This window comes from Polistes canadensis, unplaced genomic scaffold (genome assembly GCF_001313835.1).
Source record: "Polistes canadensis isolate GaletaPanama2010 unplaced genomic scaffold, ASM131383v1 scaffold_36, whole genome shotgun sequence".
NCBI lineage: Eukaryota > Metazoa > Arthropoda > Insecta > Hymenoptera > Vespidae > Polistes > Polistes canadensis.
The window spans coordinates 170,021-189,144 of NW_014569583.1; the positions used below are offsets into that span (position 1 = coordinate 170,021).

The 19,124-nt window shown below is 26.5% G+C and overlaps 1 protein-coding gene across 25 annotated transcripts in view; it reads left to right on the plus strand.

The window, feature by feature from the left end:
- LOC106784475 (TLD domain-containing protein 2) overlaps positions 1-13,018 on the plus strand; it is a 150,822-nt gene extending 137,804 nt beyond the window's left edge. For 23 of the 25 annotated variants that reach the window (XM_014744056.1, XM_014744053.1, XM_014744052.1 and 20 more), the window contains 3 exons: positions 11,458-11,739; positions 11,888-12,057; positions 12,202-13,018. In XM_014744056.1, the coding sequence (XP_014599542.1) occupies positions 11,458-11,739; positions 11,888-12,057; positions 12,202-12,337 (588 nt within the window). In that variant the 3' untranslated portion in view covers positions 12,338-13,018. Of the gene's footprint in view, positions 1-304; positions 475-7,536; positions 7,626-11,457; positions 11,740-11,887; positions 12,058-12,201 lie in introns of those variants that run through there. The other 2 variants (XM_014744059.1, XM_014744058.1) reach the window with 2 other exon arrangements.
- The last annotated feature ends 6,106 nt before the right edge of the window (positions 13,019-19,124 follow it).

Sequence of the window (19,124 nt, forward strand, 5' to 3'; positions counted from 1 at the left end):
ATAGCTAACGTGAGTTTTTTTTACGCGTGAAAATTTACGTTAAAATTGATAAAGTAAATATAATTATTGCATTTGAAAGTGTAAGAAAAACGGTTTAAAAATTTTTTTTTTTTTTTTTTTTTTTTTTTTTTTAACCAGTGAACATGTGAATAATATAATACATAATATATCTATCTCACATTCTTCTATTTGGTACGATTCCAAATGTATAACATTTGACGTCAAACTTTGTTCTATCTTTTACTCTCAACGAATAGAATATAAGAATACTTGTTTCGAAGAAGAAGAAGTAGAAGAAAAATAAGAGATATTAAAAGTGAGGGACAGTTGTACGCGTGTAACAGAAATAATCACGACTCGCAAGAGTATAATAAATAAGTGTATTTTTATTTCTAATTACAAATATTAATCAAGATGTCGAAGTTTAGCAATTCTCTTGCCAAGATCTGCAAATATCTCAAACAGAAAACGAAGGTAATACATGAATCGATCATTTTTCTTTGTTATTTTTTAATCGTCTTTTTCTCTTTTTTTGTTCAAATTTTTGTACAATCTTTTCAGCTGAAAACAAAATTGAAATATTAAATTGGTTACACATCATATTTCGTAACGATATTTTATTTTCGTTTTATGTACGACAAATTGTTTGGTTTCTTTATTTATAAATATTTGCAAATTTCTTTCTAATATTTTGATTATATCATCTTTTTCTTTTCGTTCATTCGAACGAGAACGAATCCATGATTCGATTGCACAACTCGCCTCACGTGTGCACAATTTGTCGTAAAGTTGTAAAGACCACCTCGTCTCATGCTAAATTAAACACAGCTTGTACTTTTGTTGAAATTCTCCTCTTTTCTCTCTCTCTCTCTCTCTTTCTCTCCTTTTGTCGAAAACAAATAATTTGTTCGATCGATATAAAAATGATAAATGAATTCTAAACCATTGAATATATTCATGATTGTAAATAGAACATAAATTGTGAAATACTTTTTTTTGTAATTTTTTCGACTTATGTTAATCCATTTTATTACCGATACAATACGTAGTTATTTTAAAAAATATCGATTACCGAATGATCGAAGATCATTTTTCCACTCCTATGTGTGTTTTTTTCTTTTTTTTTTCTTTTTTTCGTACAAATTCTAATAGTTCGAAACATTCGATCAAAAATATCTCATTACTTGCCGATTCTTATCTTTCCGCGAACAAAAAAAATCATGTTTTTGTACAGTCCTCCAAGAAATATGCGGAATAACAATGAATTATTTACACAGATCCTACGATAAACATAATTAATATCTATCTTACTTCGATATCGAATCGATTTTTCCAATTTTATCCGGCTATTTTATCTCGCATTTGATCTCATGCTAAAAATAATTATTGATATGATCTCAGAGATTCTCCAATTAGAATGATATAATTCTTATGAATAAGTTCGATTAGATTAAATAAATTGTTAGTGTGAATTTTGATTAATACTATGTGACAATAAATTCATAAATCTATTCTCTGTATGCGGATAATTTATACGAAAAAAACAAAATAATAGTCGCGAACACAAACATCGTTCAAATATTTATCGATATAATGAAAAATACGTATAAGGCAATGTTTTTTTAACAATAATAGGACATTAATTTTATACAATGGGGGTTAATATAATTTAAAAAAAATTGAAAGGGGTTGTAAAGTTACTAGCCTGAAAAAAAGGTAATGTAAAAAAAGGAAAAAAGAAAACAAGTACGTTTGAACGATGAAATAAACAATAATTGTTTCTATGTTACGGTCAAAAATTTTACAACCCACCCACGTTATATCTGTACCTCCCTACCCCCATAATAATTTACCGATTAATTATCACAGAATTGGTCTGATTAACGAGATTTAATTTTAAAAAATTGTTGAACATCATCGCAATAAAATTTCTATCCTTTAGCATATTCTTTACCAGTTTATGAACACTCGTTTTAATATCATCACGTTTGCTGTTCGGCATGGAAAAGTCAACGTTGATATACATATCTACGACGTCAACTATTAAACAACCGGTCTTGGTCGAGTCTATGGTTCACCTTTCACCGAACTCGCCTAACTTCAAGTCGAAGTAAAAATAAAAAGAAAAATCCTATGTGCTTTTCTCTCGTGATTTATATAATATATATATTATATATTTGCATACGAATTAGATTATCTAATTGTAGGATGTTTCGAAATTAAACTACTATTATTTTTTTATTATATCTTGTAAGAAATGAAAAAGTGTGTTATGCGAGTTATCTTAAAAATAGCGACAATCGAAAACGATTTTTTTTTTTCATGGATCAATGAGTACGAGTATTTCTTTTTCTATTTCTTTTTTTCTTTTTCTCTCTCCACTGTATGGAATAAATTCCTTTTCAATATATTACACGCGTGACATGTTAATTACGAGAAGAACAAATTTTATCTACAAGTTCTTTTCTTTTCTTCTTCTTTTTTTTTTTTCCTTCAACGATTTGCGACGTTTATCTTGCTTCTTTTGTGTGTGTGTGTGTGTGTGTGTTGTATGTTTTGAACGAGTTTATTAGTTATTGGAATTTCGCATAATTAAAGATACACTTTTAAAAAGTGAATTTATATATCGATTGCTTCGAAACAAAATTTATTTCAATTTCGTCTATATAAATTTGACGATTATTTGTTTTATATATATATATTTTTTTTTAATTGAAAAAAATTTCAAAGTTTGTGGATTAGCCATTTTTTTTTTTGTCTTTATATTCTTTCAAAGGTAACACGAATTTTAGCACGTTCACGTCGACACTTCCGCGAGGTCTTCTGTCCATTTGTATTATACAAACTCCACTATTCGCTTTCTCGATCCCGCTGTGTGTATGAAAATAGCTTTGAAACGTCATGGCGAAGTGAAAATGATGGAACGAACGTTCTCGAGCGTAGGAATTGTAAACGGCATTTAACCCAATGGAAAAAGCAGCAGGGTTATTCGTGTTATTACACGGGTTAATATAAAACCGCCAAGCAAACGAGAATTCAAGAATTGCAACGTTAAAAATGCGATATCCAATTACGTATTAAAGGACAAACATTTTTTTATTCGTTTTTGTTTTTTTTTTTTTGTTTATTTGTTTGTTCTTACTTTGAAAAATTCAAGATCGTGATTTTTTTTCGATGATTACACGAGAGACACGTGTTCGTTCGATCCTACATAGATATCAAATATTATTGTACGAATATTATTTGATGTAATATGAGAGAACACCTGATTTCGAAAGCTGTTCAAATATATTAATATGATTATGTTTTTATTTAAAAAAAAAAAAAAAAGAGAGAGATACATATTTCAAGTTGTTTTATAGTCGAATTTCGTAACAAAAGTTTTTGTTCCTTGTTAAAATATAATTATCTTGATTATAAGTACTGCAAGGTAATTAAGAATCTTACAAAATTGGATTGTTAGTTATAATCTTTTCTATCAATGGTGGGTGGGAAGGAGAAAAATGAAAATCAAATTACTTCTAACAAATATTACAAGAATATACACGTGGCATAATTCTTTCTATTATAATTGTTATTTTCTTTTATTTTCAATTATATTCTTTACTTTTCTTCTTAATATCAAATTAATTGTCCCACAAAAGTTTAGTATTTTTGATTTTTTTTCTTTTTTGTATTTGCACAAATTCACATTTATAAGTATTATTTTATAATATATTATACAAAAGTATGTAAAACACGATCGAACAAAATATGGATTGCAAAGGAAACATTAATCTCATAAATTAATTTCATTTGTAATAACCCACGCGATTTTTATTTGACCAATTACGAGGATGGATTTAAAAAGGAAAAAAAAAGAGAGAAAAGAAATGCTTAATCGAAGGATTCAAATATCCAAATATTGAAAGAATGTTGCAATAAGCGATCTCATCATTTACCGAACAATCATCACGGATAATAATATATTACTATTTTATTTGAACGACGTATTACATCCGGTTTTGAAACAGGTTACACAGGTTACAGCATGTCAACAGGCCAAGTATAACCCAGGTTACCAGGTTCCAGTACATAGTTTAACAGTTTAATCGAGTTCGGTTCAGTTACGGTTATAATTCCTGATCAAACAAGAAGTGTCTTCTCGGGAACCTTTCATACCTTAAAAGGGGTGAATCATTTTGACCTTGAAAGGTTTAGCTCATCGAAATCAATTCAGTTGGTCAATGTACTCTTTCTCTCTCTCTCTCTCTCTCTCTCTCTCTCTCTCTCTCTCTCTCTCTCTCTCTCTCTCTCTCTCTCTCTCTTTCTTATTTTTTATTTTTCGATCATTCAATCATCATAAAATCTATTTTTATTCTATTTTGTTTACCAAGAAGAATTTTATCGTTTAACTGTTGTGTTGTATATACGTATGTGTATCTATGCAAATAAACGACTCCTTGAAAGATGAATTAATTTCGACGATAATAATTTTTTTTACTTAGGACTTTTTTTTTTTTTTTTTTTTTTTTTTGTTCACACACATAAAAATAATCATAACTATTAACTTCGAAGAGAGGAACGAAAAAAAATTATAAGAATAGAAAAGAACAAAAAAAAATTAAAAAGAAACGTCCGAGAGGGGGTTCAAAGAAAAACATTGTGATGATAAAAATGTATTTTTTTTTTTGTGACTCTTAAAAGAAAAACAAAGTGAATGATACGTTAGTTAATGTAATGATTAGCTAATGCGCGTTAGAAAGAAGAAGAAGAAAAAAAAGGAAAAAGAATAAAAATCAAACTCGACGAACATAATATTTTCTATCGTATCTTCTTAATCCTTGACATTTATTCTATTTCGCAGCGTATCTTTTCGCTCATATAATCGACTAAATATAACAAAAAAATAATATTCCTTGGAAACTTTATTGTCGGACATTTTGTATTACATAAAAGTCATTTATAAATCGTTCAGATTATTAAAAAATTCTTATCAATTCGATGTATTCAACGTAAATCTACTGTGAGCTTTCTCACCCTTGGTGCCAAAGATCAATGCGAGCCGTAAAAACACGTTTCCATTCGATTTCTAAACTATAAAAAAAATATCGACATCGCGTCGGTTTATATCGGGTATTCACAAATAGTATTTTTATTTTTTTATTTTTATTTTCGCTTTCACTTTTATTATATCAATACAACATGTGTTTTCTTTTCTTTTCTTTTATTTTCTTTCAACCTTTCTTAAAGTACAAGGATCGTCTATCTCTATTGGAATTTCAAAAATTCCTTCTTCCCTCCCCACGTTTCTAAACATTTTACGTGAATCCTATATAAACATACAAAATCATTTTCATTGTGTTGAAATCTTTACAAAAATAAATGTACGATTTTAAATGAATTTTTTTCAATTTGAAACCAAATCTTAATCAAAGGTTGAAACATAAATTTCAATTAAATGCTAAATATCAATCGAAAATCTTTCATTTCTCTCCAATGTTTAATAGTTTGCATAATGCAAAAGTCAAATTAAAACGTGCAACGTAAAACACGTACTCCTTGGTATTGTTAAAACCTGTTTTTAATATCTTTGATGTTATCCTCGACGATAAAGTGAATTAATTATCGATAATAATTGTTTAGATAATTTCTATTTTCAACTTTATGTATTCTTTTTTTTCTTTCTTTTTTTTTTTTTAAATGTATCAAGATGAAAAATATTCGAATTTACAATATTATGGTTTTTCGATGTTAAAAGATTGAATATTAAAATTGCACAAATTTCATTGAATATTTTTCTCATACTTTTATACGTATTTTTCTTTTTTTTTTTATTTCTTTTTCTTTTTTATATTTAATGTTTATTATTACTATTATTATCATTTCTTTTCCTCCGGGAATTGTCAATAACGAATATCCTCGCATTTAATCTTTCGTTTCCTGATCTCCTTGAAAGTATATATTCGTTACTACCTCGTATTTTAATACCTTTTACGAACTTGTCCCTTTTATTATTTCTTTTTTATTATAAAAAAAAGAAAAAGAAATAAAAATTTGAGTTTCGTTGGGAACTATAATTTCGTTGATAAATAATTTCTACATTTTAGAAGAAATAATATTACTAAATGATTATTTGATCAGTTTTTTTTTTTTTTCTAAATAATGATACTTTTAATATTAATTTACTAATTATTATTAGCACATTAAATGTCGTACGTAGTTCGTCGAAAATAGTTGGATATAATTTTTTAGATACATATACGGCGTGTTTGTCATTTAACTGTGCAAATTTTTAAATACATATACAGACACATAGTAAACACATATTATACACGCGTGTGCAATTAAGAGATTTATACAATTTTATATAATTATGAAATCGTACTTGATATTTAATTAAGTAAGAAATTAATCTTCTTCAACTTTGAATATATATTAACGTATACTAATGTCATTAATCATTTGAATCATGTTCAAATTATTTTTCCATGAAAATAATTTTCCTACTTTTTTTTGCTAATCATAATTAACTTAATTCAAGTCTATCCTTTTTTTCTATATGTTAATATTATTTAGATAGTTAATATTTTTTGGCTCGATAAATAAATAGTATCAATATTTTTCAGTATTTTATATCATAAAATGAATATACTTTTGATTAAACAATATTATTTAAATATTATTATATTATTCAATATATAAATAGAGTATCAATATCATTACTATTCATATACAAGAATAACAAAATGAAAAATAAATTCGGATATAATTATCAAATTATTCGAACAAGTAGAAAAGAACTTTTCCCCCTCCATAATTATTAATATTATTATAGTGTTTAATGTTCAAGTTTGACTTAACATATATATATATAAAGGTCTCTTAAAGTTCATTAATTCGGGTAATTGCACTTGGTTTTGCACCAAAAGAAAGAAAGAAAGAAGTGAAAGAACGAAGGACGATCTTGATTGGTAGAATAATGCACTCAAGGTCGTCGAGGATCCCTGTTGCTTGCTTGCACTATGGAATTTATATATACGTACTTGACATTAAATGCAAAAAGAGAAAGAAAGAAAGAAAGAAAGAAAGGAAGAAAGAAAGAGTAAGCGAGTGAGATAGTGAGAAAGAAAGAAAAGAAAAAGAAAAAAAAAGTAGAGTTATCCAGCTGTTTCTTTTTTTCTTTTTTCCCCCCTTTTTTTTACTTTTTTTTTTTTTTTCTTCTTCTCATAAACCTCTTTGCACAGAGAGTCGGCCGATGGCAATGGCGGCGGCGACGGCCGCCATTTAAAGAAATCCGCAGTTTAAAGTTTACCACCGATACTCGTTCTCATTGTCAGTGTCGAACCTTTCGATCGTTCGGAACGATTCGTCGAATCCGAGAATCCTAATTAATCGTTGTAAGCACAATATTTCGGTTTTTTCTTTTGTTTTGTTTTTTTTTTTATTAAATAAACGTGTGATCATATCTAATTCGATCGTTCAAGAGAGAGAGAAAAAGAGAGGGAGAGAGATTGTTTTTTAATCGAAGAAACTAATTTCTTTTTACGAGTTTGTCGATTACAAAAACATCTTCTGACGCCATGTTTGCCGATCCTTGTCCGATCCTTAATTACGTGTTTCAACATTCTTCCAGAATGCTTTCGGTAAGAAATTGTTCTTATTCTTTTTTTTCTTCTTCTAGAATTAATCAAAGAAATTCGTTGATATCAAAATCGGCATCCTTTTTCATTTTTTCTTTTCTTTTCTTTTCTTTTTTTCAATCATCGAGGAATTGTACAGAGTTGCATGAAAGATGAACGAAATTAAATTTATCGAAAATAAAGAAAGGAAACTATTTCGAAGAATAAACATATATATATATACGTATATCTATTTATTATATTCATAATAAATTTGTTTAAAAGGTACATATAAATAATGATTACATCTATTTAAATATGATTACTAACACGGATAAACAAAATGATTACTTTGATGATAAGTTATTCCAAAGATCTAATATATTTTTTATCAAAAGAAATAGCACATATATATACACTTAATTAAACTCATAGATATGTAGAAACTTAGTTCTCGGTCATCATGAACGTTGACAAGTATCATCTGTCTAACTAGTAGTTCAAATTTCACGTTATACCATGAAACACATGGATATCTTGTTGTACTATGCATATAACAAACAAGGATGAATATTATTATGTCATTGACATCAACCTAAGTCCATGATGAAGATAATGACGATGATGCATAAGACAAGACATTATTCTTATCGTGTCTCTTTATTGCATGTTTTTTTTTTCTCTCTCATTCTTTCCTTCTTTTCTTTCATCGTTACAAGACATGTTAATTAACGTTAAGTAGATAAACCGAGGGATATAAATTTAAATTGGACTGCATTGAGAGATACTAATTTACGAGTAAATTTTATTTAACTCACAAGTTTTTATTTAATAATTATTATATTAATATAATTAATATATATATATATATATCGATTGGTAAAACTTTAACTACAAATTATGAATTGATATACGAAACATAATTGTTTTGTGCTGATAATAATTTGAATTGTTGATCGAATTTTTAAATATGTTTAATATTTATTTTATGTTGTATTTTTATAATATATTATTCCACGTGTGTGTATATATATAATCGTAAAATTAATTTCAAAACTATATTTTTTTTAAATGTGACCATTATAAATTACTGGCAAATACACATTACAAACACACATATGTTTTCTTATTACCCCCCGATTATTATTAATTTAATTAAATTTAATATATTTTAAAGATTTGGAATTTAATAATAAACTTTGATAATATGAACTTCGACTTATAACATTGGAGTCTAATCAATGATAACGTTCATTACGATTAATTTTGTTATTTAATAAATTTCTCTGAAATAAAATTCTCAAAATTAAAAGATAAAAAAATTATATTTAATAAGATTAAAAAAACATTGAAGATAATTCCTCGGGTGTGTTTTATCAAGTAATTCGACTACTTTATCACCTTGACCTCGTACGGTATCTCTTTCTTTCTTTTATTATTCATCGTATTTGTAAAACCATAAAAAAAAATACATAAACGCTATTAGTGTACATTTATCATCGATTGAATATAAAACTCCTTGAATATTTTTTTATTTACAACAACAACAACAACAACTCGAATAGGAATGAAAAGAGAAAAATAAGAATAATTAATTTTCTTTTTAATTCATCTTTTACGATTTAAATTAAATATTATACTGTTATAGAATATATAAATAATTTGTTTTATTTTATTTTGTATTTATTTTATTTTTTTTTCTACGAGAGAGATGGCAAGGTTTTNTTTTTTTTTTTTTTTTCTACGAGAGAGATGGCAAGGTTTTATTTTTAGTTTTTGTTTGTTTTTTCCATCCTTGTAATATTTAATATTGAATATTGCCTATATTACAATATTGTTACATATCTGGTTAGCCTTGCACCGTCTTTTTTTTTTTATTCTTAACTTTCATATTTTTATCGTTCGATTATAAGGTTAGAATTTTCTTACATATGTACTTACATGTACGATATAATGAAATATGTGTATGTAATGTTATATCAAAGGTTCGCACGTAAGATAATTGGAATGTGTCGTCATACTGTTTGCAATCAACGATTTAATCTTCCATGACCATTTTGTAGTTGACAATGATCTCTCTCTCTCTCTCTCTCTCTCTTTCTCTTTCTCTTTTTCTTTAATTTTATTTTCTTCGTAAATTGATCTCTCGTTATCCTTGCTAAGATGAAAATGGGACATAATTAGAATTAATTAATCTACTTGATTTTCAAATTATAACACAAATTATGGTTATTGAATGATCAATTTTATATTTTAACGTAACAAAAGATATAAGAATTGTATCATTTAAAAATATTCTTTTATATATATTGTACATTATTTATCTTTTGTTTTTTATATACAAACATTTTTTATTATCTTTAAAACATCGATATCAAAATGAAACTTAATTACAATAAATCCTTGATGATTAATTAAAATACACAATAACAATACTTAATAAATACAATAACAATTTTTCTCTGACAACATAATGACCAATTGATCCGTTTAATTAATGTTCGTAAACCAGAGTATATATGATATCTTTTTAATTGCAACATTAGGAACCATATATATATATCACCACCTCGAAGAAAAGTTTTGATTATGTAAATTTCGTAATATATTTAAAATTCAAATATGCAAAGCCTTACAACATCGTTATAATTTTCTTATCCTAATCGTAACGCAATATAAAACGAATATATTATCCGTTTGTTACACCAACTCGAATGATCAACTATTTCTACGTGTGTGTGTGTGTGTGTGTGTGTGTGTGTGTTGTTATGTATAATATGTATATTAATATATGCAATTTAATTAATCTTGCTGATTAAAAAAGATGAGTCAACTAATGGTTCAAAACTACATAAATGATACCATATGACTCGTGAAATATTTTTCGATCTTCTTGAATTTTTTTTTTATTTTTCCTTTTTTTATATATATTTATACGTCAAATAATTCGATTTAAGGATGTTGGATTAAACAAAGGATCGTATTTGTAAATATTTGAATAAAATAGTTAGTTTTTAACTTAAACATTCAGAATTAATTTAATATCATTTCGTGAGTATTTATATTAAATAAATAAATAAAATTATTATAAATATATATATGCAATTTTTTCTTTTTTTTTTTTTATTTATTTATTTATATATTTAAAATAATATATTATTGTTATACTCTTATTATAAATCATCTTTACCATTAATTTATTCTTCACATTTTCCGCAAGTGTTTATCTTTACATATACTCGCCTCCAGCTTAATCATTCATCTCTATTAATTTTCTCAGTAAAATATATAATCATCTAAAAAGAAAAAATATTTCTTTTTTTCACTCGCTGCAATTTGCACATTTCAATTCTATGTTTAAAAACACGAAATTGTTGTTTATATTTTCATACAAACGAATGTAATTAGAACAACAAGAAGAACACAATATTTGGATTCCTAGCCTATAGGTGTTAATTGTGTTTAGATTTAGATTAGAATTAGAAATCTTTGATATCACGTTATTTTGGAAATAATCAGTTGCTTAATCGAGCATATTATTGCAAACTATATATAATTTTACGAAAAATATATTAATTTATTTTATTGTTTAAATTTCGACCGATTAAAAATAAAATACGAAAACGTATTCATAAGTAACCTTAGAATTACATTTTATATCCAATCGTTATTAATCATTTATGCAAATATATATATAAATAAATAAAAAGAAACATCGATTAAACGCTCAATTAAGCTGACTACTTTTTTTCCGTCATTCGAAATTATCATAATAAAGCACAATCATATATACCATGTTGTTAAATATTCATATCGATGCAATATTTAAAATGATTTATTTTCTATTTCCTCTTAGGTGCTGTCTATGAGCGAGGAGCTAAGGAGAGCTCTCTATGCGAATAGTGCAGTCTCACTAGACAACGATATAATTATACCGGATCTTGTTGGTACAACAGAGATTCTCAGCGACGAACACAGAGAACATTTATGCAGACATTTACCAGCAAGAGCAGAAGGCTACCTTTGGACTTTAGTATTCAGTACGAGTCAAAATGGTTTTAGTCTGAACAGTATGTACAGAAAAATGGGAAAAATCGAAAGCCCAATTTTGCTGGTCATCGAGGACACTGAGGGTAATGTAAGTATCAACTACAATATTTGTTATACGTATATATATATACAAGAAATTAAATTAAATTTCTTGTAAATGATACAGTAATCCAAATCATAAAATAAATAAAATGATTATAGACATATACAATAAGTGATTTTAATTGATGTTGCAGGTGTTTGGAGCATTGACTTCCTGTGCATTGCATGTTAGTGATCACTTTTACGGTACCGGCGAGTCCTTACTCTTTAGGTTCACACCAAGGTTCCAAGCTTTCAATTGGACTGGTGACAACCTTTATTTCATTAAAGGCAACAACGAGAGCCTTGCCATAGGAGCTGGAGAGTAAGTTTTTCTTTCTTTTTTTTTTTTTATGAATAAATTACAATTACAAACATATACTTATGCAAGAGAGGTAAATAAGCACATAAGTCTAAGAAAAAGAATTTTAAAAAGACAAACAAATTAATGTTGCGTTACTATTTGCAGTGGTAAATTTGGACTCTGGTTGGACGGTGACCTTTATCAAGGAAGGACACAATCATGTAGCACATATGGCAATGAACCATTGGCACCACACGAAGACTTTGTCGTTAAGACACTGGAATGTTGGGCGTTTATATAGGATTTGGCCTCATATTATTCATCTGCTACCTCATCCTCGCCGCAGCCTAATTTGACTTGAATCTGAGTACCTTTCTCTGCCGATGATATCTAAATCTCTAAGGAGAGATCATGGGGAATGACATGATAAAGAGAAATAATTAATCTTTTGAGGAAAAACTAATAATTATAATCAAGAAGAAGGACGAAGTCTTAATAAAAAGAAAAAGAAGAAGAAGAAGAAGAAAAAGAATGAGATAATACGTTTGCCCAAAGAGATTATAAAAAATTACTGATCATTGATTGTCCTTATCGTATATAAACGTACAGTAATAATAATAATATATATAAATATAACAGCAGAGAGGAACAACAATAAAAATTACCGAGTTCGATCAATGGATCAAAGAAGAATAGCGTGTGTCCTTTTCGAATAAATCGAAAGGATTTTCATAATAATATTAATAATAATAATAATAATAATAATAATAATAATAATATTAATGATAATAATAATAAGAAGAGAAGTGATAGGAAAAAGAGAGAGAAAGAGATACAAATTTTATTTTAGAGCTGCCGATGATAATAAATGAGGATGATAACGATGATGATGATTATGATGATAATAGTAGAGAAGAAAACGGAAAAACAAAATGGAGGTTTTAGGAAAAGAATGAGAAAAAGATAATAAATAAATAAAAAAGAAAAAGAGGCTCACGATTTCTCAAAACAAAACGTAGCGTCAGTCTTTTTTACTTACGGGCTGCGTAGCTATCGGTTATTATAATTATTAATATTATTATTATTATTATTATTATTATTATTATTATTAATGTTATTATTATTAACTATTATTATTATTATTATTATTATTATTAACTATTATTATTAATATTATTATTATTATTATTATTATATTATTATTATATTAATACGTTTATTATCCTGTTTCTTTTTTTCCCTTTTATTTTTTATTTTTAAGTTGGCATATTTATTTCACTTTTTCGTTTGTATGCATGTGTTGTTTATTTTTTTTATTTTTTAATTTCTATTTCTTTTTTTTTTCTATTATTATTATTGCACTTTTGTGAACAATCGTCACTTGCGAATTGAAATAAAAGTCGATTAATATATGAGTGAGACGATTGCTTTTTTTGTACAATGATTATAATAATGATGATGATAAAAAAACTTGCTGCTTCGAACTAGTCGAGAAAATGATGAGAGACATTTGTTTTTTTTTTTTTCGGTGACTATACAACGCCATTATTAAAAAAAAGTAATGATAATTATTGTATGTGAACGGGATTGAGAGAATGCGAAGCCTAGTGCGAATGATTTAGATGAATGATGATGATTATAGAGATGATTTATGATGATTAAAAAAAAACAAAAAACTGAAATGGTATAAGAGATATAAAGAGGAAATGCAAAATGAGACGTAAAAAGATTTGAAATATATTATATATTGTATGTATATATTTATATATGTACACGTCTGGTATATATATATATATATGTATGTATATATAAATATATACATGTATTGTTGCATAATACATATAGAGAGAGAAAGAAAGAAGATGCAGCAAAAGCCGATTAACAAATAAAAAAAGAAGAAAAAAAAATGAAGGTAATAATAAAACGATAATAAAAAAAAAAAACCACTAAAACTAACCGTTTATTGATGTGTAGATAATTGTAGATAGTTAATGTAAATATAAATCATATTGTATTAATTTTACCCTTAGGTAAACTCTCTTTGCAGAGAACACACTGCTACGTAGGCGGGTAGCTCAATAAAGAAAAGAAAAAAAATGGAAAATAATTGCATATTATCGAAGACACACAGGTACATACGATATTAAAATTAAAAATAAATAAATATAAAAAAAAAATATATATATACATACACACACATAGTTTGTGAGAAATTACATACAGGTAGTTCCCGCTTGAACTAATTTTTGCGTTAAATTAACATTTTTTGCTATTAAAGATAATCGTTTTTTATTTTATATACTTTTTGAAATATTGTCATTTATATCCAAACAGATCTATTTTTTATTGTTATTATTATCATTAGAACATTTGTTAAATGGGAAAAATTTAATTATTAAATGAATATGTGTTTGTACAATAAAGTTAATTGAAAACAATATGAGGCAGAGAAAGAGAGATTAAAATAAAAATTGATTCGTAAAAAACGGGAACTGCCTGTTCACGAATGTGTTATATTAAAACAAAACAAACAATTCTCACGTATGTACGTTTTGCATAAACCTAAGCGTAATTTTTTGATGATAATGATAATGATGATGATGATGATGTTTAAGATTTAGGATCTGATAAGTAATATCATAAAAAAAAAATACTGAGGGAGAAAGAGAAGAGTGGCTGTCTAGTAATGAATATGAAAAAAGAAAATCGAATGTAAAAGAGATCGAATCGAGTCAGTAAATGGTTTAATGTGTTCGTGTATATGAGAAAGAGAGAGAAAGATATATATATACAAAAACAAAATATAATACGCAAACAATATACCTGTGCCTCGCTTCGCTCTCTTTGTCTATCTGTAGTTGTACGAACTTTATATTTACACAATAATTATAATATAACGGAGAAACGCATTCGTTGTCGCATATTGTTGAGAGAAACACACGCAATCAATTCTTAAGAGTAAACCTCACACTTCCATACCGATTAAATAATCGTTAAAATATATACACATACATATAAGTATTTATATATTTTTATTATTATTATTATTATTATTATTATTATTACTATTATTATTATTATTACTATTATTGTTATTATTATTATTATTATTNTTTTTTTTTTTTTTTAATAATTCATTTCCGAGTTTCAACTAGGATCAAACGATACGATTTGTTAACTGAATTGATTCTAAAACGTTGTTTCTCGTATCGATAAACCGGTTCGATTTTTTTTCACATTCCTTTCTAATTCTCGAAGATTCTTCGATTTTTTTAATTAAATTTAATTAAAAAGGCATGTGTCGTGATATTGTTAATGTTTTTGTTTCGTTTGATTTGCTACAACAAATTTCTCTTTCAAGAATCTAAAGAAATTTCTCGTTAGAACAAAAAAGAGTTTTATTTTTGATTTGGATAATAACAAAGGAAAAATTTATTAATTTAACACAAACGTAATATAAGGAGTAAGATTCTTCTTGAGAACAAAAACAAATATAAAAGAAAAAAGAATCAAAACCATCCCTTCATCGTATTGTCAAGTATAAATAAAAACAAACTATTATTTAATCGATATATTAATAATGTGAAAAATTGTTGTCGCAAACGGAATTTCGATTTTGACAAAAAAGTTTCTTTCTTTTTATATTATAATTTCTGTTAATATTATATATATTAACACATGTATCACTTTTCTAATAATAATAGCTACCGCTTTTGTTGGATTGATCCTAAAGATGTATTGTTATATACATTGATACACCAGCGATGTGACTATTTGAATAAATAATCGATCACGACAAAAACATCCACAAGATAGAAGAGACATTAAGCTCGGATTTTGGATCCTGAAGCGTTCTTATTATCATTGTGGTTTTGCGCGAAGAAGAGCATCGAACTGAGTAACATATATACACACACATATATGCATATACATGTACATATAATATATTAATTATAATTATTATTATATATATTAATATCGTATTACAAGTAATACTAAATATAGTAATACTTATATACACATATAATAAATATAATATAATATTATATTTATTATATGTGTATATAAGTATTACTATATTTAGTATTACTTGTAATACGATATTAATATATATAATAATAATTATAATTAATATATTATATGTACATGTATATGCATATATGTGTGTGTATATATGTTACTCAGTTCGATGCTCTTCTTCGCGCAAAACCACAATGATAATAAGAACGCTTCAGGATCCAAAATCCGAGCTTAATGTCTCTTCTATCTTGTGGATGTTTTTGTCGTGATCGATTATTTATTCAAATAGTCACATCGCTGGTGTATCAATGTATATAACAATACATCTTTAGGATCAATCCAACAAAAGCGGTAGCTATTATTATTAGAAAAGTGATACATGTGTTAATATATATAATATTAACAGAAATTATAATATAAAAAGAAAGAAACTTTTTTGTCAAAATCGAAATTCCGTTTGCGACAACAATTTTTCACATTATTAATATATCGATTAAATAATAGTTTGTTTTTATTTATACTTGACAATACGATGAAGGGATGGTTTTGATTCTTTTTTCTTTTATATTTGTTTTTGTTCTCAAGAAGAATCTTACTCCTTATATTACGTTTGTGTTAAATTAATAAATTTTTCCTTTGTTATTATCCAAATCAAAAATAAAACTCTTTTTTGTTCTAACGAGAAATTTCTTTAGATTCTTGAAAGAGAAATTTGTTGTAGCAAATCAAACGAAACAAAAACATTAACAATATCACGACACATGCCTTTTTAATTAAATTTAATTAAAAAAATCGAAGAATCTTCGAGAATTAGAAAGGAATGTGAAAAAAAATCGAACCGGTTTATCGATACGAGAAACAACGTTTTAGAATCAATTCAGTTAACAAATCGTATCGTTTGATCCTAGTTGAAACTCGGAAATGAATTATTAAAAAAAAAAAAAAAAGAAAGAAAAAAAATTAGGGCAGCTTAAATTATTCCGGATTTTTAATCCTCCACCGTACGCCACGAAAATGTTCATTTTTTTATATATATTAAAAAACAAAAATACCAAAAAAAAAGAAACTAACTCGACGACCGTGTCAGAACACGTGTGCCGACTTTAAAACTAATTAGCTGATTAGTAGTCAATCACAAATAATCCGTTTGTAAATTTGTGCTACTAAAAGGAAGAAAAAAAGGGGAAAAAAAAGATATGAATATGAAAAAATAGAAAGAAAATACCAAATCACTCCCTCCCCCACCGCCACAAAAAAAAAGCATCGAGTTGTTTCTATATACGATTTTCAATCTTATTCTCACGAGTGTGTTTTCTAAAAGTAGCGCGTGATATTGTTGGTCGGAAAGATAAGCTAACAAACCAAAAAAAAAAAAAATTAAAAAGTAACGAAAAATCTTTGGCTTACGGAAGAGTGTGCGCAGAAAAAAAGAAAAAGGTAAAAGAAATCTGGCGACTAATTAAAAAGTTTCGCGGTCGTCTGCTGCGTTTTCTCCAGCCACTTATGTTAGCTAGAAGCAGAGCTCAATTTTTAGACCTTCAGACGAAAAGTAACGCGTATAAAAAAAATAAAATAAAATAAATAGAATCTTTTCAAAGTGTTTTACTCATACTACGTTCGAGCATTGTAAGACTGAACGGCCGTATCGATCAAGAGTGTATTATTAATTTAAATAAAAATATATAAATGTATATGTGTATTAAGAAAACAAAGCAAAACAAAACAAATAACATAATTAAATTAATGAACAAACCAACCAATTAACAAACAAATAAAAGGAACAAAATGAAAATAGGGCGATGAAAGATAGATTTTGAAAAAAAAAAAAAATGGAAAATGAATTTTATTTAGAATGCTGATATGAATAATAGTTTGTGCACTAGTTACTAAACGCACTCTATGATGACCCACACGCGATATTTAGTAATATCTCTCTCTCTTTACGTAATGTATATATATATTGCAATAAATACACTCTAACACAAATAATTATATGCGTATAATTTAGCCAGAAAGAAATATAAAAACAAATATGGCTGTTCGATGTTAAAAATACAAAATGGCGTATAATAAGGAAAGGAAAAGCTTATGCACAAAGCTTGAAGAATAATTCCATTAAACGTGTTTATGTATAGCTAAAAACTAAACCGACTTATTTTTATTATTATCATTATTATTATTCTTACATTATCATTATTATTATTCTTATATTATTATTATTATTATTCTTGTAGAATATAGTTTCAAGTGTTATATACAAGAACAATGCAAAAGAATATTTTTGTGAGATAGGAAAGAGCGAAAGAGATAAAAAGGGAGAAGATAAACGTTGCCTAGAAATTAAATTAATTTAGAAATTAGGCGCATGTACGTTGCATACTGTCGTGATACCATGTAAAAATGGAAATGCAAATAAAAAACATAAATACATATACACGTATGATAAACATACACGCACGCACATACTGCTGCTGTAAATGATGATGATAATAATTTAACAACAAATAATCGCTTAGATGATGAGATATACACTTTCTTAAAATTACGTGTTTAAATTCAACGAATGGCTACTTGAAAAAAAAAATGCAGTTTGATTCTCTTCTTGATGATAAATGAAAGAAAATGATTAAAACAAAAATATAAGAGAAAAAGAAGAAAAAATATATATATGTGTAAAATATTGAACGTACATACGTTGAGAAAAACGCGATAACGAGAGATAAGAAATTTTTGCGTCAAGAATGAGGAAGTGGAAAAACAAAAGAAATACATAGACACGTACATACTTGCATACTTACTCACTTACGTAGATACATACTCACGAGCCTCAATGTCGAAAAAAAGGAAAAGAAAAAAAAACAAATAAATAAATAACAAAAAACAACGTTATGATTGTAAGTTGTAAGAAAATAAAAAATGAAGTGTGTCTAAAATTAAGGGATGCTCTATTTTTTTTATCGTTTACTTCATCGTTTTCTATATTTGTGGTCGTTATAATTTTCCATGATTTTCTTTTTTTTTTTCTTTTATTTTTTCAACTAACCCGAATATTTTCTATTATTTTTAAC